At 32.0% G+C, this 26,181-nt stretch overlaps 1 protein-coding gene across 2 annotated transcripts; it reads left to right on the top strand.

The window, feature by feature from the left end:
- Positions 1-21,207, top strand: LOC134709738 (uncharacterized). 2 transcript variants are annotated; one of them, XM_063569883.1, is made up of 13 exons: positions 1-134; positions 2,600-2,663; positions 3,642-3,698; positions 9,995-10,039; positions 10,841-10,873; positions 11,941-11,982; positions 12,784-12,846; positions 13,796-13,834; positions 15,276-15,326; positions 17,400-17,435; positions 19,361-19,432; positions 20,365-20,462; positions 21,102-21,207. In XM_063569883.1, the coding sequence occupies exons 1-12, from the start codon at positions 72-74 to the stop codon at positions 20,439-20,441; spliced, it is 642 nt and encodes a 213-aa protein (XP_063425953.1). In that variant the 5' UTR covers positions 1-71; the 3' UTR covers positions 20,442-20,462; positions 21,102-21,207. The 2 variants fall into 2 exon arrangements, with proteins under 2 accessions (XP_063425953.1, XP_063425954.1); XM_063569884.1 differs by having other exon boundaries at positions 20,365-20,466.
- The last annotated feature ends 4,974 nt before the right edge of the window (positions 21,208-26,181 follow it).

Here is a 26,181-nt window from a genome sequence, read left to right as displayed (position 1 = left end):
TCCGTTGTCAAGGTATATGTATACAAGTATATAAACATCATCTCTAACGCAGTAAGGTTGTATTGGAAAAGATGGATCTGAAAGTTGTCCTCGTGCTTATTGGCGTTCTTTGTGTGACACACGCCAAATCGTGGGTAAGTCATTTACTAAGTAAATTTCTTTATTTTTATTTTGCTGTGTTTAACACTAAGTATTAGAATATGATACATGTTGTTAATTTTCACTGTACACTTGTAAGGTAATTTTGCTATAAAGAATAATAAGTTATTTTTCAAAAGTGAGCAATGCAAAACTTGTGCTTGACGCAAACATATGTGTTATATCAACATTGATCAAGTACAATGAAAGATACACCAGGTGTAGACAGACTGAGCCTTTCTTAAAATTGCCCATTATTATAAAGGGATTCATATGTGATGATCGATCTGTAAGTTTCAAAGTATTTCAAATTTGCTATGACCAGAAACTATAACTTTTGGTCGAGGTTATCTAATGATTGTAGATACTGATACGAACTAAATTTACAAAACAGAAATGACATATCACGACTAAGGCAGAAACTAAATAGCAATATTTTTTAAACATTACAACTGTTATAACATTGTGTACGCTACAGTGTTCTATTTAAATCATTGCTTTATACGTTCAATCACTGTTAAACATTGCGTCAATTTCAGAACCTTCGTTGATATAGTTTAAACAATATTTATTCAGATAAAGATATAGAGCAACACTTTCAAACATTGAGACTACCACAGAGCCTTCCTTGTTAAAAAGTAAAATCACAAAAATATTGAACCCCGAAAATATTCAAAACGGAAAGTCCCTAATCAAATGGCAAAATGAAGAGCTCAGATACATCAAACAAATGATTAGCAAATGTCACATTCCTGACTTGGTACAGGCATTTTATTATGAAGATAATGGTGGATTAAACCTGGTTTTAAAGCTAGATAAACTGCTCACTTGTATGACAGTCGCATTTTATTCCATTATATTGACAATGATATGTGAACAAAACAAACAGACATAATATGTAAAAGTGTCAAAAAAAGGAGTACATCAGTCAACATTGTGTTATAATTGCAAAACAATGCGTTGTCACAGATCCTTATATAGTTGTGTAATTCAACGGCCAAATATAACATCTTCTACATACAGTTCTAAGAGAGAATAACACAGATAAGTGAGCAATGAAATCTCTGTACCCGTCATTTCATGAAGTTTATAAAAAATAGGACAGTTTAAAAAAAAAACATATTTAAAGAAAAAAAGATTAAAATAGTTGCCTCTCATGATCCCTCATCAAATTAGAACATCATTAGAAAGCTGTGTACAGGACTTTGAAAAATAGATATCCTTAGGTCAAAAACTGACGTCAAATAATAGCAACAGCTGACACTGGCTTATTATCAAAATTATAATAGGTAAATAACAGCTTCATTGCGGTGTTAAATTGTATTTTTTGCATAGGAGTTAACCAACTTTTCTCAACTTTTAAAATTTGGAAAAATAGTTCTTTGAATTATACACATAATAGAATATCAACCTACCCTGTATAGTATAATTTATAAATTAAAGTTATAAGGGGTTTACGTCCATTTGACAACATAACGAAATATATTTGGACAGCACAATACAGTCTTCAACAATATAGAAAGGCGTCCATATAATATGCCAAGCTCTTAATCATCACGTCTATAAAAAAAACATTCATATTTTTTAACCAACACTTAACATTTCAGATAAGAACAAAATAAAGCAAGCAACAAATACTGACGAGGATCTGGAGTGTCTTGTGACCGGCACATTAAATTGTAGCAGAGTTAAACGCGTTGTTTTTAGATAGCAAACCCCCTCTTTTTACTATCAATCAGATGTATGTAAAAACTTTCACAACAGAGCATACACTAGAAACTCATTTAAAATAGTTATTTATTTATCTAGCAGATTAAAAATTGAAAAAAAACCATATCGAATAGCCTATTATATTGTATAATAGAATGTGTTCAGTTTTTCAAAGCCGTCTTAGCACTCTCAATATGTGTTGCAGTCAGAAGATTATATATATTAGTATTCTACAACGCCATTAACAGAAGAGATTTCATTTGTCCATAAAGATACAAAGTTGTAGGTTTTATGGTTCTATAATATTGGCTATAACCGGACTCTTTTTTTTGCATATGTTTTAAACTTCAAAATGTTTACTTAAAGCAACTTGAAATATGTCTAGGACGAATTTTGATAAGTTCCATTAGAAATTCAGTGTATGCATCATTTTAATGCATTTTGACACTACAAAAAAAATCTTTTTTTAATAATTCATATGCAAAATAGCTCAAATCACATGCCCTGGTTGTTTGGCTTTACCATTGGTCCCTTTTGCTAAATTGGCTCTGTTTATATTAGATTTTGGCTTTTTAAAAACGTTCATCACCAAAGGGACAATAGTTATCGACATGAGTAAAATTTGTACCATTAAAGTTTTTATAGCATATTTGTAATTTCATCTCACAATGGAGACTGAATTGTTATAATTATAAGTTTTATTTTCTCACTAATGCAAAAGAAATACACTGATGTTATTATGTATTTTCAGGCAAGATCATATGATCAGGATGAAGAAAAACTAATACGAGAATTATTGAGAGAGTCTTTAAGTGGTATGTTTTTGTGTTGTTAGACTTATTGAAATAAGACACATGCTTATTAACTAGAAAGTGTAAGCTTTATCTTTTACAGAAATATGTGTGCTTTGGGAAATCAAAGAAAAGTACTGCTTCATTTAGTGTTTGTTGCTCAATATTTTAAAAATTGTTTGTGTATAGATTTGTTGACTGTTGATAACTATGGTCGTCTTTTTTATCATGATCATGATATTGTGGCTTTTCCCCCTCGATTTATACGCAGAACTGCTCGCTTGATATGTTCTCTTTATCTTATGGCCAGTTCCCCACCAAAATTCTAACAATGTCTTCAAAACAATGATTAGGTTGTGGTACATGAAAAATGTAACTGTTATAAATCGGATAAGGGGACAATTCATTAACTTGTTAATGGTTAGTTCGACTCTAATAATAATACCGGATATGATAACAAATATGAGTTCAGCATTTTTTTTTCGATATGTTGAATGCATTACGATGTTTTTCTTTCTTTGTTCGGATTGCTGTCTCTTTACCACATTTCACATCATCTTTTCTAACATTAATTTGTTGTTGAATTGTTGGTTCTAATATTTAGATAACTTTATGAATTAAGACCAGATTATGCCAGAAAACAACTAAATGATTCTATAGAAGACGGGTTTTTATAGCTGTTTTCATAAAACCCCTTAGTATGAAGTTGTTTTGGGTTTACTACATGATTTAATATTTATTAAGTTTAAACAAAACCACTAAAATTGAAAGCAGCTTATATTCAATTTAATAATTATGGCCCATGATGACATGTTAAACACAAATTATATCTTTATTCAATAAAAGTCACGTTTAGGCGAATATAAATCATGTATGATAGCTACTTTTAGATTTGCACTATTCTATAATCCAAAAAAAGGGCATCTTGGTTCTTTAAAAAAAAACCACAAAACAGCTTAATTTTACCTCAGATTAATAACTAATAAGCAATTCAATTTTTAGAGAGAAAGAAACCCAGACCCCCAACTACGAGCCCTCCTCAAACACGTCCACCAACAGGTATGTAGTTTATGATGCATATTATAATAGTTAAAAGATAACAGAATGTGGAGTATCCAATAGTTTTATTGTGCATTGGCTGTTCCATAGTGACATCATTTGATATCCGGCATTTAAACTTGATATATATATACTTGGCAGAAAGAAAAAAACCGTTACACGTTGTTAGATAATTTATATTTTTTATAACAGACAATTGATAACAATAAGTTAATGGAATATTTAGCTAACATAATTTTAAGAGAACAGTAACAAGTTTTCTCTATTTAAAACAATATTGCACATTTTTGGACAATTTAAACAGGACGAGAACATAATTCAGATAAACATGTCAATACCTTGTATCACCATCTCTTGCATTTATGTCCGCATAACACCGCCGTCGCATTAAATCGATAAGACGTCGAATCTTGTTCGTCGAGGGGGGTCTTGTTCCATTCCCTGTAAAGTTTTGTTCGGAGATGAAAGAGCGTTTCCGGTAGATTTGGACTACTTCTGATACGTCGTCCAAGTTCGTCCCGAAGATGTTTAATTGGCGATAAATCTGGAGACATTGCTGGCCATAACAACACACGAATATGGTTATTGTCCATAAACGTCATCAAAATGTGTCCCTCGCGACAAAGGGCGTTGTCCGGCTTAAAAACGTGGTTAAAACGATGTCTTTGGAGAAACGGGAGAACAACAGGAGCCAGAATGTCGTCCCTATACCTTGTTACAATTAAGTTACCAACAATGATTTTGGGCTCTGTGCGTTCCTGGTAGGTTATTCCGCCCAATACCATCATCCACCACCATTAAACCAATCTGTTCCCTGTATGCATGCATCAGATAATCGTTCATTACGCCTCAAGTACACCCTGGCTCTGCCGTCGCTAAATGTCAAGTTTAAGTTAGATTCATCGGTAAAAATGATGTCTCCATGTTTGCCTATTCCATCGAATTCGTACCCGAATCTATTTAAATTTTCAATTTCGCTGAGAAATTTGTTTAATGTAAATCTGCTGGAACCCCATTCCAATCCCCACAGTTTCTTGGCTAAACTTTTTCTTCCCGATCCAAACAATTTTGGTCTTGTCTAAGTTAAGACCTGATAAATCTGCATATTTATCTAGAGTACGGAGAGATGCATCAAAAGATTCAGGTGATCCATCAAGTATAAGAGAGGTATCATCTGCACATTGTGAGATGAGATACTCTGAGTCATCTATAGTGATTCCTTTAACTTTGTCATTATTTCGTATAAGAATACCAAGTATTTCTGCACATAGTAAAAATATATAAGGCGATAGGGGATCCCATTGTCGGCATCCCTCTAAATCTAAAAAAAATCTGAGAGATGGCAATTTTGAGACTGAATTTTGGTGTAGTAGTGCTTCAATGTTTAATTGAAGGTCCAAAATTAAAAAAGTCTAATGGTGTAACACCACTAATTAAGGCCCGGCCAGAAAGCACATACCAGAAAGTAGTACATATTTAACACAAAATAGTTCCTACGCATGAGTGTAACTTCCAAAATGTGTAGAATATTTAGGTATTTTTGGTATGAAATGAAAGCTAAAGGACTTGTGATAATTGTAGAACACTTTTAGACTTTTAATTATGAATATTAAAAAAACTGCATCAAATTTTAAAAAGAGGGTTCATTTTGTCTGTTTGTCAGATTTGAAGTACCTGTTTTGGTACATCCGAAGTTCCGGGAACCAGTTCTTTCTTATATGCCATGTAAGATATGTTGATTTTTTCAGTAGAAGAAACCATAAAGTGTTGCTTTGAAATGCAATGATTGCCACTTTATTAGAACTTAAAACAAAAGAGGTGTTCCTTCTTAAAACGGAGGAATTTAACATATAAAGCAATGGGACCATGAATTAGCGGTGTACTTCCTAATACACCTTCAATAAAACTCCCAAGAAATTGAATCAAACGCTTTTTCAAAATCAATTAGGACGAGAATACCAGGTATATAATGTTCTTCTGTATACAATAAATATCATAGTATTTTCACCTATGTATATCTTCAATGATCCTCTTAGAATAACTTGACGCACTCGGTTAAAAACTGTTTGAGCAAATATTCTGCTGGTATGTATTCCGTGGGTATGTCGTGCAGTTTGAGACGCGTTTACAAATCCGGAGATGAATGATGCGGATGTGCCGGTCTTGACGTAACGTCGTTTCACATTGCCTACCACTACGGGGACGATTTGTCGTGCCAGTATCTCAGAGACGAGTATTAAGCCTTGCAATAGTCATTATAGAGATATTAAAATGGTTTGCGACCTACACTTGAGTCATTCCTGCAGCCAACATCCAAATAGCTCGTTCTCTCTCAATTTGGTGTAGACTGGGCAATGAGTTACGTGTAACTTTTTCAACTTTTTAATGCGACCTTTTTTTTACAATGATCGTGTTCGACAAAACAATGACCAAAATGACAACTCGATTCCATCCTAAACAGGTAATTTAAAAAGAAAAATGGTTACTTGTTTGAAATAAAAAAATGACGTCACGTCATTATCGATATTTTTACAAATGAGTAAAGTTTTAAAGATACATCATAAGGGTTACTAGTTTTAATCTTGAAAATATTTGAAATTAATATATGCGATTTTTTTCAAATTAAAAACCAATGTAATGTGTCATTGTTTGCCTGATATATGTACGGTAGGTATAGTGTCCAGCCAGGATCGTAGTTTTTCGAGTGCTTTGATCGGGCTTTTTCGAGTGTGACCACTTTTTTTTCGAGTGTGACCACTTTTTATCGAGTGATTATGATAAATAAATGTAAACACACAGACTTCCTTTCTCACAAGTCGTGATATAGACTATTAAGTTTAAAATACAAGGATATACAAGGTGTTTTAGTATTTAAGATAAAAATATATTACCAATCCAATACTAATTTTTGTCAATGCAAATGTTGAAGGAAATGCATACATGGAATCCTTATATCCTTAGATATACAGACACTTTACTACAAAAAATCTTTTTATGGCATTGAAAATGATATTTTGAGACTAAATTCATTTCTATGTGTTCGGATTTTTTTGAGAGCATTTCGAATTTTTCCGAGTGCATCCGTGTTTTATCGAGATTATACACATTTCCTATAGCTTAAAATATTAAATATTAGTGTATTTACGTTTAAAAACAATAAGTAATATTTCAAATTATGCACTTTTTAAGGCAAGAAACCAATGCATTTATCAGTTTGATAATGGTGTAATACGATTAAACTTTATAAACAAGTATCGATCATTTGTATATATTGTTGTTTGTCACTTCTTACAAATAACATTTTCATTATATATTCATGATGCCAACAATCCTATGTAAGCATACACAATTTGGATAAAGATGTATGTACATATAGTGTGTTAAGCTTACCAACTTTTCATTTCACTGTTTACTGTCTATATAATTATGAAATTTAATTCAAATTTTATTGTAAGTGGGAATAAAAACTGGTTGGATTATGTGTGTGTATGTTTTTGTTTTTGTTTTTATGATTCTATCTTATGGCGGCAGGGGACATACTACTTTCATTATAGTATTTCTTATTACATAGCATTATTCTGATTCTTCTCTGCTGTCCAGTACTTTTCTTACTGCATTTTTAATATAAAGCTGCGCTATGAGCGCATGCTACGCCCGTAGCGTTTTAAAAGAATAAATATAAAAAAGAAGATGTGGTATGATTGCCAATGAGACAACTATCCACAAAAGACCAAAATTACACAAACATTAACAATTATAGGTCACCGTTCGGCCTTCAACAATGAGCAAAGCCCATACCACATATAGTCAGCTATAAAAGGCCCCGATAAGACAATGTTAAACATTTCAAGCGAGAAAACTAACGGCCTTATTTATGTAAAAAAATGAACGAAAAACAAATAGGTAACACATAAACAAATGACAACCACTGAATTACAGGCTCCTGACTTGGGACAGGCACATACATAAATAATGTGGCTGGGTTAAACATGTTAGGTTCATTATATTACGGTTGTGGCTTATTATCTATATCTGGCATGAGTAAACATTACATTCTCGTATCACACTGCACAGAGTGTGATGCGAAAATCTGCGTTAATGTTTATGTACCCTTCTGTAGCCATTTTTGTACGAACTTTTAAAACTTCAATTGTATGAAAACTACAGATATAATGATTAATAGAGATAAGCCATTTTGTACATATTCTAAGTGGAAACTTGATGCAAAGCATTATTTTTTACTATTCCGCTGCATTTAATGGACAAAGAGGACTTTGTGGCAAATAAATCAAGATTTTTCTAGAAAATCCACAGCCTTTATCCTTGTACTCTCATGTTTGGCAATTTGATGACTGATATACATAGGATTATTGTATGCAGTGCTAGCATTCGTTTCCTTAAAACAAGTTTATAAATGTAGTTATTGGTTCAGACAATTATAAATATGGCCAAAATCAAGTAAACCTTTTAGGGTGCGCTCGACTTTAGTGACTCAGCACGAGGTGTTTTGGAATTTACAGGTTGCTTAGAACTTTTTGAAGAAAAAAAATAAACACTAGCACATCATAGAAAATCAAGTGAGTAATTTATGTTTCAAATTTTATAACAAAAATCTCTCTATTAAAGGCTGTGGATTTTCTAGAAAAATCTTGATTTATTTGCCACAAAGTCCTCTTTTTCTATCAAATGCAATGAAACAGTAAAAAATAATGCTTTGCATCAAGTTTCCCCTTGGAATTTGACTTAATGGCCTATCTCTATTATTCATTATATCTGTAGTTTTGATACAATTGAGGTTTGAAAAATTCGTACAAAAATGGCTACAGAAGGGTACATAAACCTTAATTTGATTTGCTAATCCAAAATCATAAGAATATATTACGGCATTTCATTGGCTATTCGTTAGGTCATTGATGACCTTCAAATGTAACGACGATTTATATTTCGTGTGAAAATACTACACCAAGGATTCACGTATTTTTTTATTTAACAGAATGAGCGTATTTACCATATTAAGACAAATAGGTTTAACAACTTATTAGAATGGATACCGTTTGATATCACTCGCCGTATTATATTGAAATTAAGTAACTAGAGTTGATTTCAAGTGATATCCGTTCTCACTTGTTATGAAACCTATAAATAATTTCTCAATGTTATATAGGGAGGTTACCTTTATCTATATAAACCAGTAACCAAAGTTTTGTGAAAACTTTTAAAAATACTTTAAAAATATTGTCCGAAAACTGTAAATCCCCCCTTTTTAACGCAACTGGAACATAAGGGTCAAGTGAGATTTTCCCATCACTTGGCGTGTTTCGCTGTCCGTCTTCGTCGTCCGTGAACTTTTACAAAAATTGTCCGTTTCTTTTACAAAAATCATTTTCTCTGAATCTACTGGATTAAGTTCATTATAGATAGAGAACAGCAAGAATGTTCAGTAAAGTAAGAATTTCAAGCAAGTCACCATCACCAAAACAGAGAATTTTGTATGGAACTCTATTCTTCTTTTCAATGTTGAAGAGTGTCATTTGTTTAATATGCACTGCAGCCAGCACATAGACCAAGGTGAGAGACACAAGCTCTTAAGAGACTCTATTTTAGTTAATAAAATCCAATGACTCGTAAACGTAAAATCTAAAATCTATTAAATCCGTAAGGGAGGATACCTCAATAGATATAAAAAAATCTCCGAAGTTTCATGTAATTTGGTTACAGCATTTTTCAGTTATTTCCGACTCGTAATTATTAGATAAAACATTATTATTTCGTAATAACGTGATAGTTATCTCGTAATTACACGATAATTGACTCGTAATTACTAAAACAAAGATTATCTCGTAATTACGTGATAGTTTCCTCGTAATTACGCGATAATTATCTTGTAATGACGAGATACGAATCTTATTTCGTAATTACGTGATAGTTTTCTCGTAATTATGGGATAATTATGAATATAAGACATGAGTAAAAAAAAAATCCGGGAAGAATTAGGACATGGACGAATACTCATGAACAGATGTCTGATGACATTGAGTCCTGACAGATCGGACTAAAATTAGTTAAGAATTATGTAGCCTTGGACTCTTAAAACTAGCACTTTGTTTGACACGGATACATTTTGCCATGACTAGTATATCTCTCGCATTACCGTTGAACTGAAATCATCCCCCAACGTTTCAAGGCATTGTAAAAAAAACCCATATAAACTCATTAACCTGTCTTCTTGTATTTCCACTCTGACCCAATTAAAGTTTCTTTATTAACATTTAAAAATATACATTTTTATTTTGTAGATGGACCTATACCTCCTACATTACCACCACCCGAAATTGTCTATGGTATATGTTATTAGTATTATAAATTTATCATATGTCGGGATATTTCTTGTCTTAGAATATGAATACAAAATAAACTATTTAGGTTTTAATGTAATGAATGATACGAGAAAAGCCAACCAAGCTGCATTAATGTATCATCATACCGTCGAATCGTTTGAATTTTTAAAATCAAGTTATTACAAAGATACTGCATAAGGTAAATCATATAAATAAATGATACTGATTGCTCAGTCCTAGGTAGAAGGAATTAAACTTAAAAGAGCTTTCAGGCTATCATTGTATTTCAAGGTACAAAAGAAAAAACGTTCCAAAAAGTAAAATCACCAATATACAGAACTCCGAGGAAAAATAAATCGTAAAGTCCCTAATCGAATGGCAAAATCAAATGACAAAATACATCAAACGAATAGACAACAACTGTCATATTCCTCACTTGGTACAGGCATTTTCAAATGTAGAAAAAAAGAGAATACTTGATTTAAGTAACTAGTTAGTATTGTCATTGTGTAAGTGATATAATAGAAAGAAAAGTCAATTCCCAAACCTCGAATTACGTGTCCTGATATTGTGATAAGTGTTTGTAATACCGTTGCAAATCCTGCTAACACTTTTGGTCTTGTTCAAGGAAACCAATGTGTATATGACAGTATTCTGGTGCTGTTTAAAATATGCGAATACATTTTTATGATATGATAAATGTATACATCAATCTAAGAATCTACACATTTAAAAAAAGAAGAAATGAAACTCTTAAATGTGACATTTAACACCAACGTGTTGATAACAGCATTTTTTTTGCAGATCCGATTCCAGACCAAGGACCACCTATGCTAGGTAATACTGTATAACATTGCAGAGTATTTAACTGCTACATGCTAAAGTTTTGAATATGCATGAGATATTTGATGCTCATCGCAAAGCATACATCAAAAAATCAAAGCACTGAAAAACAAAACCAATTAAAAACTCAAGTATAGCCCTTGGAATTGATATATTGCATACTAATAACTATATTGACTTGAATGGTAGTTACTCATTATTCTGATTGTTTTAAAAGATTACTATTCTAAAATGTATAATCACAAAAATACTGAAAATTTCAAACGGAATGTCCCTTATCTAATAGCAAAAGCAAAAGCTCATACACATTAAACTAATGGACATCAACTGTCATATTCCTGACTTGGTACTGGTTTTTTTCAAGGAAAGGATCATTGCGCGAAGATTTGTAAAAATTATTTCGAGTATGCTATAATTTGAACTCAAACACTAGATATATATAAAAAAATAACTTCTAAATTATTAAAAATAGAGAGCCATTCCATGCAACTTTATAAGAGAACATTCATGACCTCATAAAACAAATAATGCAAATAAAGACAATTCCGTGTTATGTTATGCTATGGCTGCTGGTCTTATTAACATTTCATTCATTATTGTTTTAAGTTCGTTCATAACACGAAATACGAATGTACCAGTATCAATCTGTAACACTGTCGTGATGAATATCATACATTATAAAAAAAAAACTGAATTATCAGTTCAGTGAAATTATCTCAATTTAATAAGAATGCACCGATGAAAATACTGAATAAAGATAAAAAATTACAAACATTGTAACAATTAGTTTTAGGTATATTAACTTCAAAGTCTAGAGTGCACAAGATTTAATATTTTTTTAAAGTTGATACAAAACCAAGAAAAATTATCATTATTGTTTTTTTGCTATGATAACTCGTCAATTTTAACTGTACAAAATTCAAATTCATAACTGTTACTTTTAAGTTTTCAAGATACAATTATGACAAATCCTGACCTAATTGCTTCTTTCAATAAAAAAATTAAACCAGCATAACATTATTTTAACTGACATGAAACCTAAAACTCAATTTAATTTTCAGAGGGAAAGAGACAGTTTCCCCCTAAAGCAAGTGCATCAACTGGTATGTGGTTGTAATTTGATATTTTATGACGATTTTAAAAGAAATAAAAAGCGGAGTATCTAGTATGGAACGGCTTATTTTCCATAATGATATTATTCTAACTTAACATATGAACTTACACGTGCATATTTATTAATCTAAACCCTGTCAGATTCTGTTATATATAGTTTGACCATCAAAGTATCATGAGGCTTAAGTCAATGCGACATCATTACAAATACACTAAAGACATTGACTCGGTTATTTTTTTGTTGGTATTAGCGTTTTCTTAATCTTAGAAATCCCAAATATATTACTGCAAGAAAGAAATTGTTCAGAAAACCATTAAGATGTACATCGAGGAATTAAAGAAAAACAGAAAAAGCTGCTACTTTTGTACTTAATGCTAGACATGTACCATGACCACTAATAATAATAATATTGATGATAGTATTAATATCGAAATAGCGAAAAACAAATATGTTTGTTATCTAATAAAGTATAATGATATATCAAAAAGCCCAACTAAAGGTCGTGGTTTCAAACTTTTACAAGGTGTGAGTTTACTTTGAGTAGTTCACAACTATAACTGCTATAAAACATATAAGACGATAACACACAGGGTCAGAATAATCTTTCCCAGTATGTTGGCGTATTGACGTGTTTTTATTGTAGTTACATTATGCATATTGAGTTTAGTGCTGAACGCAAATCATCCCTCAGCAAACAAAAGCATTGTTTAAAACTAGAACAGATACATATGTATTTCCATACTTATCCTATTGAGTTTTATATATATTAAAGGCTTATTTTCTTTTGCAGATGGACCTCCACCTTCATCTACAGCTCCACCTCCACCTCCACCTCCACCTACACCTCACTATGGTATTGTGTTTTTCATTTAACATTTTTTTATCATTTGTCGTATAAGAAAAAGAATCCACATTTAACACTCAATTACATTGTAATTCTATGAACGATGCGAGAGAATTCAATCAAGCTGTATTACTGTTTCATCATATGATCATATCAATTTAGTTTCTATTTAAAAATCACTAACGTTATATACAAAATTATACCGATTCCTTGTATTCACCTTACAACGCAGTTTTCATACCAATCATTACCTTTCAAACTACAAAAGTAAACGCTTTTCAAAAAAGAAACGACACCGGAATTCAGTATTATTTTAGTATTGCTAGTGTGTGAGTGATATTATAGAAAACAGGTCAGCTCAGAACCATCGAATTACGTGTCCTGATATTGTGATAATTGTTCGTAATACCGTTGGAAATAATTCTTACAATATCAGTCTAGTACAACTGGCTTAAATGTGCTTAAACTGGTGTGACTGGTATTAAATTCAAAAGAATATCTCCTATTAACCACCAAATACGGCTATTTAGCATATTTAATATTTTTTCATACGAACCCGCATTATATACTTCCTGCCATAAAAACTGGCCATACGGTCCAGATGCATCTACTTCCTATTGTACGGCCTGGTCATACGGACTAGCCATATGACCCGAGTATCTAATTAAATGGTTTCGAACTTACCGATTACTTATTGATCCTATATTGATTCTCAGTCAAATTTATTGACACTCGGCCATTCAACCCCCGTGCCTTGAATCAATACATGGGCCAATACAGAATTAAAAATCTAATTTTACTATTGTATAAAATGACTGTTTAGAATATGCGAATACATTTTTTTATGATATGATAAACTTGAGCATTAATCTAACAATCAAAACATTTCAAAATAGAACAAATGAAACTTAAATATGACAATGTAACACCAACGTGTTGATACCATTTTCTTTTGCAGATGAGGGTCACCATGAAGAACCACCTATGATAACGCTAGGTAATATGTACTTAAACTGCAGAGTTTTAATGTATATAAAATTCGACATTGCAACATACTATTACATTCATTTATAATTCTAATATTAAGAATATCATTCAATAGATGGTAATATCATAGAGTCGCATTGGATGAAGCAGCTATGTTTATGTATTTACCAGAAACATGCTCTCTTTTTGGATGAACTTTTAAAGATAATGCAAAAATATTTCAGTAACCAATAAAAAAAATTTGAAAACAGCGATTCAACATACAACTCTCATCCTGAAATTCTTAAATAGTAACACTCTTCAATTCTTTCACAATTATTTTACTTATAATAATGAATAAGTATAGTCTAGGATTTAAACTGAACATTTAAAAAAGAGGGTTGTCAGTTTAACTTCTAAAACATGGTATTCTTAGTTTTTGGAAATAAGGCTTGAAACAAAATATTTTCCATACATAAATTGACTACGTAAAGAATGTTTTGAAATATATCAGTTTATGTAAGGCATTGAGGCATATATAAATGTAAATGACAAAATATCCCAAATTTCTCAGTTAGATACAAAACGATTAATATTCTAATGCTAATGCAAGTATGTAGAACACAATTAAAAAAATATAGATACTCATATCTGATCGACCAATTAATGCATGTCTTGTGCGCATCTGACGGGGTAACATGTATTTCCTATATTTATGCATTGGCTCACAATATCGCAATTAAAATTTCGACGTGAAGGTAATTAGACATTGTTCTTATCGTTTTAAAATATTTATCACCTGAAAAGAGTATTCCACGACTATTGCCGTATTGGCGATTGCTATTACTTGTGTTATATTATTTGTACTGGAAAACTAAATATACCGAAAAGACAGCCGTAAGTAAACATGATTAAACGTGTGAATGATTAATAAGAGACCTGCCGTTACCGGACAAATTAATTAGCCTCTGCTATAAACGCAGCACGGTTATTCTTTTCTGCGTTCAGTAGGTTGTGTCACAAAAAGGAATTCAACAAAAGCGGTAATAAACTCAAATGTAAAAGATCAGATTTGATTTATCTATATTGAAAGGTATTACGTGTCAATAGTAAAAAAAGAGAAAACATAAATCGAGTGAGTTGAACGTACATAAACAGCATAGCATTCAACCAATCCGTGTCAGTGACATACATGGTGTGACATCTTGGATTCTCATAGGTTGAAGTGGATTTACAACGTACCGTGACAAAAACGTACATGGTTTCTAATGGGGTGAGATACATGTACAAAGTACGAATCAAATAATTCGTGATAAACAGCATACAGCTTGTGGGTCTTGGTTTCTAGAAATAGCATAAATTTGTACCATTAGTTTTGCACCAGATCCGTATTTCGACAATAAATGTGTCTTCAGTGATAATTTCAAGTAAATCCTCGGACTACGTTTTGACTATTCGGATTTATTTTTCAGCAAAAAAAGAAATAAAAAAAAAACCGGATTCGCCCGTCATCCCTCCTGCTGGTATGTATTGTTTACCATATTCTAATGATATGTTTCCCCCGCTACGATATATCATACTTTTTACCACCTTTTGATGTCATATATTTACCCTCGGTATGTATTCTCCGCCACTTTCTGATGGTATTATTCTCCTATATCTTTTCATGGTGTGTATTATCCACCACTTACTGACGGCATGTATTTTCCGCCACTTTCTGGTGGTATGTATTCTCCGCCACTTCTGATGATATGTATTCTCCGCCACTTTTTGATGGTCTGTATTCTCATATCCTTTGATGGTATGTATTCTCCTACATATTTTGATGGTATGTATTCTCTGCCTCTTCCTGATGGTATGTATTCTCTGCCTCTTCCTGAAGGTATGTTTTCTCTGCCTCTTCCTGATGGTATGTATTTTCCTATATCTTTTGACGGTATGTATTCTCCGCCACTTCCTGATAGTATGTTTTCTTCTATATCTAGAAGGGATGTATTATGCGCAACTTACTGATGGTAGGTATTTTCCTACATCGTTTGATGGTATGTCTTCTCCACCAATTCCTGATGGTATGTATTCTCCTACATTTTTTGAAGGTATGTATTCTCCTACATCTTATGATGGTATGTATTCTCCGCCACTTCCTGATGCTATGTTTTCTCCTACATATTTTGACGGTATGTATAATCCGCCACTTCCTGATGCTAGGTATTTCCCTACATCTTTTGATGGTATGCATTCCCCTACATCTTTGACGGTATGTATTCTCCCCCATTGCCTGATGCTATGTTTTCTCCTACATTTTTTGACGGTATGTATTATCCGCCACTTCCTGATGCTAGGTATTTCCCTCATCTTTTGATGGTATGTATTTCCCTACATCTTTTGATGGTATGTATTCTCCGCCACTTCCTGATGGTATGTATTCTCCTACATATTTTGATGGTATGTATTTCCCTACATATTTTGCTGGTATGTATTCTCCACTACTTCCTGATAGTATGTATAATCCGCCACTTCCTGATGCTAGGTATTTCCCTACATCTTTTGATGGTATGCATTCCCCTACATCTTTGACGGTATGTATTCTCCGCCACTTCCTGATGCTTTGTTTTCTCCTACATCTTTTGACGGTATGTATTATCCGCCACTTCCTGATGCTAGGTATTTCCCTCATCTTTTGATGGTATGTATTTCCCTACATCTTTTGATGGTATGTATTCTCCGCCACTTCCTGATGGTATGTATTCTCCTACATATTTTGATGGTATGTATTTCCCTACTTATTTTGATGGTATGTATTCTCCGCTACTTCCTGATAGTATGTATTCTCCTACATCTTTTGATGGTATTTATTCTCTGCCTCTTCCTGATGATATGTATTTTCTTACATCGTTTGACTGAATGTATTCCCTACCACATTATGATGGTATGCAATCTTCATTATCTACTAATGTTCACCTTTCTTCGCTTTCACCTGATAGTATTTGTTCTGTGGAATATCCTATTTCGTAATTATGAAACAACGTTTATAGATCCTTTATATTTTTTTGGGGTGTAGATTTACTTTTTGATAAACGGAGTCGAGCCAGAAAGATTCCCTGGTACTTGAATCCTGTCATATCTCAGTTAAAACACAAAATTTACATTATAAAATATAAAAATTAAAATAAACGAAATATAATTTTGTTCTATAATTTTCTCAAGAGGTTGCATAATTCAGTATAAAACAGTCGAATAATAAGACTTTTTTGTTTTAAATTAATGAAATGCAAACGCACTTCATTAATAGAACCGTATCAATGTCCTTACGTTTAATGAGTATTTCTAGCACAATTATTATTTATTTTATTATTTCTAAAGAAATATTATCTTAACCAAATTATATACTATCACTTAAAATAAGTAATGCTATATTCGACGAAGTGGTGTTCATGTGCATTGTATTATAGTATATTACTGCGATATTTGATGCCTTCTTGTGTACCTATCTACACGTAAAAGATACTTTCATGCATATCAACACTCTTACTTACAATTTTTGCATACGTATTTGTTTATCGTGACTAAATGTCTTATAAATTTTGTTGCTCCAGGTTGTGCATGCCCACCACCACTTCCAGGCGGAAAAGGTACGTATATATGTCCAGGCAACAATCTAAATTGTAAATTGAATTCCACTAAGGTTTCAACTCCATCTAGCAAATTTGACCAAGAGTGCGGCTCTTCTTTTTATGTCGTTGTTTATGGGCATTTACAGTTTTAGGTCAAAATAGTTTTACCGATCCAACATTATTCTATTCTTTCGTATAAAAACACATTTATAAAACCATAATTAAAAACTATTTTTGACGTTCGTTTTCCAAAGAAAAAAATATAAATGTTTCACTGACAAATGTGTACATTTTTTATAATTATTATGGAATATGCATTATTTGTATACAGATATTGAAATTGAATGTCATTTTTTTTCCAATACAGCTATACAAATATTCGTGCAGAAAATCATATTCGTTTATAAACAGTGATTTTCCAAAATATATAAATCATAGATATACATTTCATAACTATTGCAAAAATCTAGAAATTGGAGAAGATATGTTTTCAATAGAACTGTTTTTCGAAAATATGTTTTATATGAGATGATATTCGATAGTGTAACACTTGACCTTAGCTCGTTAAGTATCTTTACCTCCAGGGCTTGAGAACATCTGTTTTGAGAATTTCTTATGAAGGTAACTCGAGAAAAGCGATTCTTAAACCCACATACAATAGGATATTATTTTTAAATTGTTGAAGAATCATAGAGCATTTTTGGCTTTTTCCAACGTCTTTGAATTCGAGCGTCACTGATGAGTCTTTTGTAGACGAAACGTGCGTCTGGCGTCTGTATAAAATTTAGTCCTTGTATCTATGATGAGTTTATTTACAACCACTGGGTCAATGCCAATGCTGGTGGAGATTTATTTCCCCAAGGGTATCACAAGACCAGTAGTCAGCACTTTTTTGCTGACATGAATTATCATTTATATTGATATTTTTATAAATCAACTGTTTTCAAAAATTTTAATGTTTTGAAATACTAAGGCTTTTCTTTCACAGGCATTGATTACCTTAACAGCTGTATTTGGCAACACTTTTAGGAATTTTGGATCTCAATGCTTTTCAACTTCTTACTTTATTTGGCTTTTTCCATACTTTTTGGATTCGAGCATCACTGATGAGTCTTTTGTAGACGAAACGCTCGTCTAGCGTATATATAAAATTTAGTCCTTGTATCTATGATGAGTTTATTTATAGATGGTTTTATATATTTTGTTCATTCGCTTTTCAAAACCAAGCACTACAAAAATCTAAATTCAAAGATAAAAGATTTTTTAATAAATGTAAAAATTGCAGCAGTCAGTTCTTCATTTACTAAAATTAACTGATTTCAATCTATGTCTGGCGTATATACAAAATTTAGTCCTGGTATCTATGATGAGTTTATTTACAATCACTGGGTCGATGTCACCACTGGTGGAGATTTATTTCCCCGAGGGTATCACCAGCCAAGTAGTCAGCACTTTTTTTGCTGACGTAAATTATCATTGATATGGTTATATTTATAAATTAACTGTCAACAAAATTTTAAATTTTTGAAAAACTAAGGCTTTTCTACCTCAGGCATAGATAACCTTAACTGTATTTGGCAAAACTTTTAGGAATTTTGGTCCTTAATGCTCTTCAACTTCGTATTTTATTTGGCCTTTTGAACTTTTTTGGATTCGAGCGTCACTGATGAGTCTTTTTTAGACGAAACGCGCGTCTTGCGTATATACAAAATTTAGTCCTGGTATCTATGAAGAGTTTACTTGTACAGGTACGACATTTTTGCATACTTTGAAAGATATATATATGTTTACGCAGCGATGCCCTATTTGTTACGTATTATTCCTTCTTTTTATTGTGAGAGAAGCAAAAGATTACAAAGGAAGACAGTGTATCTAACCAAAATGTATGGTTAAGAAACCTTTCAATAAACATGTTTTTCTTGAATGTGTTTGTTACATTGCAGCTCGTCGTTGTATTTGTCCACCACCGCCACCTCCGAAAATACTTTCAACTACACAACAGCCTTCAAGAAAACGTATGTAAATAGTAAAATGTAGTCTATTGACAATTTTATCATGGATAGGCCATAGTTGCGAATAACATATCTCGGAAAGAGCTTGTTTATCCAAATAATAATAGAAATAAATGATATTTATTATGAATGCTGCCAGTAACCGAATATATAAGACACTATCGTGCGAGAATTTGTATAAGATCATTGACAGAGTGAATAAAAATTATATAGATATATGAAGATTTGGTATGAGACAATTCTCCATCCAAGTCACAACTTGTATAAAAGTAAAACATTATAGGTTAAAGAACGGTCTTCAACACGAAGCTTTGGCTCACATTGAACAGCAAGCTAAAAAGGGCACCAAAATCTTTAACACGAAAGCCTACGGTCTAATCTATGAAACAAATATTAGAAACAAGAAACCACATCAACAAACGACAACCACTGAACATCATGTGCCTGACTTAGGACATGTGCAAACAAATGCAGCGGGTTTACACGTTTAAATGGGTAACCATTCCTCATACTCACCTAAAACATTAGTGTAACATTATAACATAGAAAACATACTATAAATTATCAATTATAATGGCTTAACTCAATTAAAAGACATATCAACAAAAACAAGTGAGCATATACTGAACGAATAATTAAGATGCATGTATATCCTTTTTACCGACTAACACTTTATTCATCACTTTGAACTATTCCCTCTGACTAAATTAAGAAAACATCAGTGTTTTGCTCAAATGTGTTTTCCTCATATAAATTATTAAATTGGTTAAATATAGCACTTTCATTTCACATATTTCTGCTGTAAAATAAATATATATATATTCGGCTCTTTAATTGACCAGGATTGTTACCTGCATATAAGCTTTGTCCTATCGTATCATACTGACTGCCTGTTGTTTCGTGTTTTGCTTAAAATATTATAAATTGTGTTACAGGATCTAGGTTGCAAAGCAGACGCTTAGAAGCAGCTATTAGAAATCTTCAAGTTATACTCAATGGAGAAGGAAAGTAGAAACTTATATGCTACGAAGTAGTAGGTACATAATATATTTGTATTGCTTATTTTATTATTTGTGTACTCGTCTCGCAAATGAATACACATTTTTTTGGTATCTCGTTTTGGAGGAGGAGCTTACGCTGTTTAAGGGGAAGTAAGAATTTTTTAGTATTTATTTGACTCATATTACCAAAAAACCTTTAATGTGTAACAGGCATTTGTTAACAAAAATATACAATGCCTATCAAATAAATCTATATCAAGCTATACCTCACACAGTCTTAAATAATAGACCTTATTGCTATTTGGTGATCTACGATACTTACCCGACAATTTGCAACACTTGAAAAGATGCATAAAATCCCAAACTGAAAGAGTGTAAGACTCAAATAGATATCTCATGCTTAGTTCTATACAATTGCCTGAATAAAACAACTTTTCAAACATGTCTTTCATAAACAAAAAAAGACAAAGTTTGTTCGCCATGTATGTTTTCAAAAAAACAATAGTATTATTTTGATTCCATTTACGTGATATGACACATGTACCACAAGGTTATCTTTTGTTGTTCATTATATTTCAAAATACAGTATTTACACTTTGAATATTTAGATAAAATAATCCATTAAATAACTGTTTGAGTTCAGTAATGATAGTGACTTTTTGGTTTTTCAGCAGATGAATGGACCGTCCCTGGACATGAGATAGAAACAAGAATATATAACTTTAAACTATAATTAAAACTATGATGTGTCTTTTAATAAATAATGTCTCTTTTGAACTATATACACAATCAATTTTTAACTTCTTTCTACTAAATCCATTTTATTTACAAAAACACCGTTTGATGTGCATTTAATTGCCCCTGTTGCTACTGGGTTAAAAAACCCGAAGAACTGTCAATTAGTTTTAAAAAAAAACACCATTACAAATTTTTTCCCGCTTTTATATTCATTTTAGAAATTTACCGGTGGCGTCATGTTGTGGCGTTTGTACATTCGTGTGGCAAACAGTTCATTGTTCTATTTGTACTGCCGTACCGTTGTTATTGTGTGTTTTATATGTTTAAATGTACTACTATATTATTCATTTTAAGTATTTCTCTGTCTTAGGTGTTCTTGCGTTTACTTGTACTACATTCCTGTTACATACTGTTGTCTTTTTAACGGTATTTCTAACATTGTCAATTATAACCGGGAGGTTTGGCTAGCCTTTAAACCAGGTTCAACCAACCATTTGTATGGCCCCGCAACGAAGTTGCCGGTGTCAGATATTTTTACCCTTGTCCGTCATTTTGTCATTCCGCAACAAACTATTATACAGAGTTGTTTTCTTAACGCCTTCAGATATGGGGCTGATTTTTGGTATGTGAGTTAACCACGATGAGTTTCAGATCAAGTTTCGGTTTAGGTCCGCTCCGCTGATTGTTACCAAAATCACGGGTTTACGAGTTTGAAAATTGTTGAAAATTACAGTTATTCTATACGCCTTCAGATTTTGAGCTGATTTTTGATACATGAGACTACAATCATGTGTTCCCACATGTGTTATTGAAATTGTAGACTTTTCAACTTTTGGAGACGGGGCCATTCGTGTTGTTTCGACAAATCTAGTTTTTCTTAAAATGTCATCTATCAATTCAGAAATATATCAGTTGTTATCAAATAGTTCAATTATATATATGCACGTTGCATTGGTGTTTGTTTTTGTTGCACTTCAATTTTTCTGTTATTTTGTTGTTTTTCTCTTCTAGTTTATGTGTTTTCCTCGGTTTTAGTTTGTAACCCGGATTTGTTTTCTCTCGAATGATTGATCACTTTTGAACACCGGTTTCTATTGTTGTCTTTATTTAATAGTTCCAGAATGTTTCAGCAGCCCAGTCATATAAAACTTGAGAATTCCTGTGAGGTTAGGGAAATGATTCTCTGCTCCATAGATTAATAGGTCCTGAGAGTATCAAAGGAATTCTCAAGTTTTATACGAGCAAATTTCAAAAATAATGTATTAATATTTTCATTCGATCGAAGCTGGTGATACACTTAGGAACTATTAATTTATAAATCGATCCGATTCTTTGTCCGAATTTTGCTCTTTGTTGTGTTTGTCTGTCTTTAACCGATTGTTTTTATGGTCTCATTTGTATATATTCTTTTTAAGCAATAGTGGTTGGTCCATTTAAACAAAGCTTTAGACACCTACGATGGAAAAATAATTGGTAGACGATACCAAAAGGACAAGCAAAATTTATACATCGAAGGTGTTTTTAAACTTAAAACAGCATGACTAAATTGAAAAAACGAACAAAAGTCAAACAATTGCCTATAAAACGTTAAACAGTAAACAAATACTGAGGATGACGAATCCAACAAAGAACTGAGAGATGCGTTCTCTTACAATGTAAACAGATCCTGTATCCTCTAGGACAACAGTAGTGGTGCTCCCGCTACATTCGGTGGTAAGTCGTAATTGGGTATTAATGTTACAATCGAAGATAAGTGCATGGGATTGCTGGTATGACAGTTGAAACATATCCGAAAAAAGCTGTATCAAAAATAAATAATTTTTATGTCGAAATGCCTAAACTTCTATCATAGTTATAATACAAGTCCTGACCGAGATCTAATTACGAAAATTATATAGACAGACAGGTAAATGATATTGATATAGGACATGACATCCATTGCAATGCCCAAGATCGAGAGAGTGTAATGATATATCAACAACTTTGTCCATAGAGTAGTGCTGTATTTTTTAAAACGTTAAACTGGACTCTTTCTTTAATTGCTTTTTGTTTTGTTTTTGCGGTTAGCAATTAATTTGATCAATAATTGGATTAAGTATCAATGTGTGATATTCATTGCATATATAGAGTGAACAAAAAATATGAATGGTCTCTGTTAAAACAGTATTATTTATATTTCTTGACTCTGGCAATTATTAGAAGGACATACTGTGCAGACATTTGTTAATTTTGAAAACAAATTGCTGAATTCTGGATGTTTATCAGAACTTGTGTGCTTTTGGTTATATTAGACTCTGGATATACAGACATAATTGTAATTTAAGGGCAAAATAATCTTCAATGAGAGAATGCTTCTTAGGAATGGTCAGCTTGAATTCTCTGTTCTGTCTATTTCATTAATCTCAAATAGGACAGATGTGATGATATAATGCCAATCTTTTTGTTATTGTTAATTAAATACGTCAAGTAAATATTGACAGTTTTTGTCTTATTCTTGGTATGAGCTAGTCGTTCAAAAGTGGAATCCAAGTATGTACGAACTACATTGAGAATAACACCCACTAAGATATGACTCTTATACAATTCCTTTTTTATGAACTCTTCATTCGTCTATTTTTAAGAGTATGTCTGACCTCATTTGTTTCCTCATTAAAAACACAATAGCTCATAGTAATTTTCAAAATGATCAAATAAAGGTTATTCGGTGAACACAGAAGCACTGTAAATTATATATTGTAAACCTTTAAACCATTAAATCAATCTGATACGATTTTTCCTTTCTAATTTTTCTTCATAAATTGATTGAACTGTTTATTTTGTTAGTAACATTTGTTCTTTATCGATCTCATGACATCAGAACGAATGTCGAAGATTTGAATGATAAAAGCCTATCACATTGATTCTGTCAGGTAATTCAGCTTCCTTGGGACACATTCTCTAGATTGTAAGGTAACTGTTTGATTTCTCGATATTCTCATTAAGGATAATGTTGTATTGACAGATATTCATGTGGTATTATGAAGCAATTACTGTTACGGACTTCTTAAAGTTAAATATAATGACCGATTGCTTGTTTACCTGTGTTCTTGTTGCCTTTATAATTACTGATGCTGACCTGGATTCCTTCTCGATAACCAAATATAACTTCTTATAAATTAGGTAAGATCTTATCTTTAACATTGGTAATTATAACATTTTGATGTACATTTCATTATCGATATTTGTTTTCCCTTCAAATAAACATATAAAACGCTCAATGATGCAAGTATGGTAATCGCAAACCCCCTCTAATTGTGAAGAAGGATTTCAAGTAGGTATTAACAAATTCAATGTGAATACATTTGAAAAATACTATAAACGATATTCTTTGCAAGACCATTAAGAGAGGCGAAAGATATCAAAGGGACAATCAAACTCGGACATGCAAGTCGACAATCCAATACCTAAACAATAACAAGATACAAAAAAGATCAAACAACGCAAAACATAGAAAACTACAGACAGAGCAACACTAATCCCATCAAGATTGATATTACCTTACCAAGGCCACTAAAATATAAACTTTCCGTCAAACATGTCCGAACTTAACTGCGTATTTATACATCTCGCACAACAAAACAGACGCTCTACTTTGGCAAGGGTTTTACCGCCGGTCGGAAAAAGTCCAAAGGTTACATCATTTCTATTTTCAAGTCACCCTTGGGTTGGTACATGTATGATAAGAGTGTACATTACTTTTAGGTTGTATTCAGGATTGTTTGTATAAGTTCCAAACAGTTATATTAAAGAATGCAGAGATCTATTTACAATACATTGAGGAATACAATTTCAAAAGAATACGACAATAAGTTTAAACCCAAAGTTGTACATTCTATTCTAACTCAAACAATATTAGTTTTAAAACTGTGATAAGTAAAGAATTGATAAACTGTTCTTATATTCAACTTTCATACCAGTTAATAATATTACTAATAATCAATTTACAATATTTGTTAATATCCCCTTTATTATTATTTTTAAATGATGGCTTATTCAATCTATCAACAACAATCTAATGTCACTATAAAGGTTTTGTTACCTGTACATAACTGTGAGTACCCTTAGATCTATACTTAATGTTTTTTTGTTCAGGGGATTTATAAGTCCCCTATGTCTTTTTATTATATGCATTTCTGCTTTGTATTCATTTGATGAGCTCAGACATCTTAACTGATTTGAAGTTTTTTCTTAATTTTCCCATTTTTAGAAGGGTTGAGCACTTCGAACTTTCCCACTACTTTCTGTATGTCCTGTCTCAAGTCAGGAAAATGTAATTCAGTGGTCGTCTTTTGTTGATTTAAAATATCTTGTTTGTTTTTTGACATTTTCTAGTTTTCTCGTTTGACTTGATTTACTGTTGTCATTATACACCTTCATAGATGAACGTGCGGTATGCGTTTTACTCCTTTAGTCCCTACATTGGCCTATAGTTGTTAATCTCTGTGTCGTGTATTCATTTATCCGGCACAAAAAAAACCCAGACGCTACACTTTTTCCAATTGTTTTACCGTCGGTCATCAAAAAACCAGAAAAATGCATTTAATTGATCAATTCACCAACACATATTGTTATGTTTAAGAAGTTCTTCATGTAATGCCAACATTTACCCAAATAAATAAATCAAATATAAAAGATTTAACTATCCTTTCCAAGATTTATAAATTTCAGTTTAAAACGGAAACTCTACATCAATATTTGATACATAAGGAACAATTTTACTTCTCTCTTTGTGAATTATACTTTTTTAGACGGTGATGTTCCTTTAAAATATGGCACCCGATGATCTTACGGTGTTTAAATATGACAACTCGTTCGTGATACTTTTGTCTGTTGTGAAGTTTTGAATTTTAATGAAGAGTATCTACATGTATGTTTTATTGATGAGTTATTAACTCAAAAATTTCGTTACCACCAATTTCTTAAAACCTGTACCAAATTATTTCATAGATATGCAAGATTTGGTTTGGATGTTTG

This window comes from Mytilus trossulus, chromosome 3, assembly GCF_036588685.1.
Source record: "Mytilus trossulus isolate FHL-02 chromosome 3, PNRI_Mtr1.1.1.hap1, whole genome shotgun sequence".
NCBI classification, from domain to species: domain Eukaryota; kingdom Metazoa; phylum Mollusca; class Bivalvia; order Mytilida; family Mytilidae; genus Mytilus; species Mytilus trossulus.
Note: the sequence above shows the minus strand (reverse complement) of the source record. Positions and strands in the feature narration are given on the sequence as shown.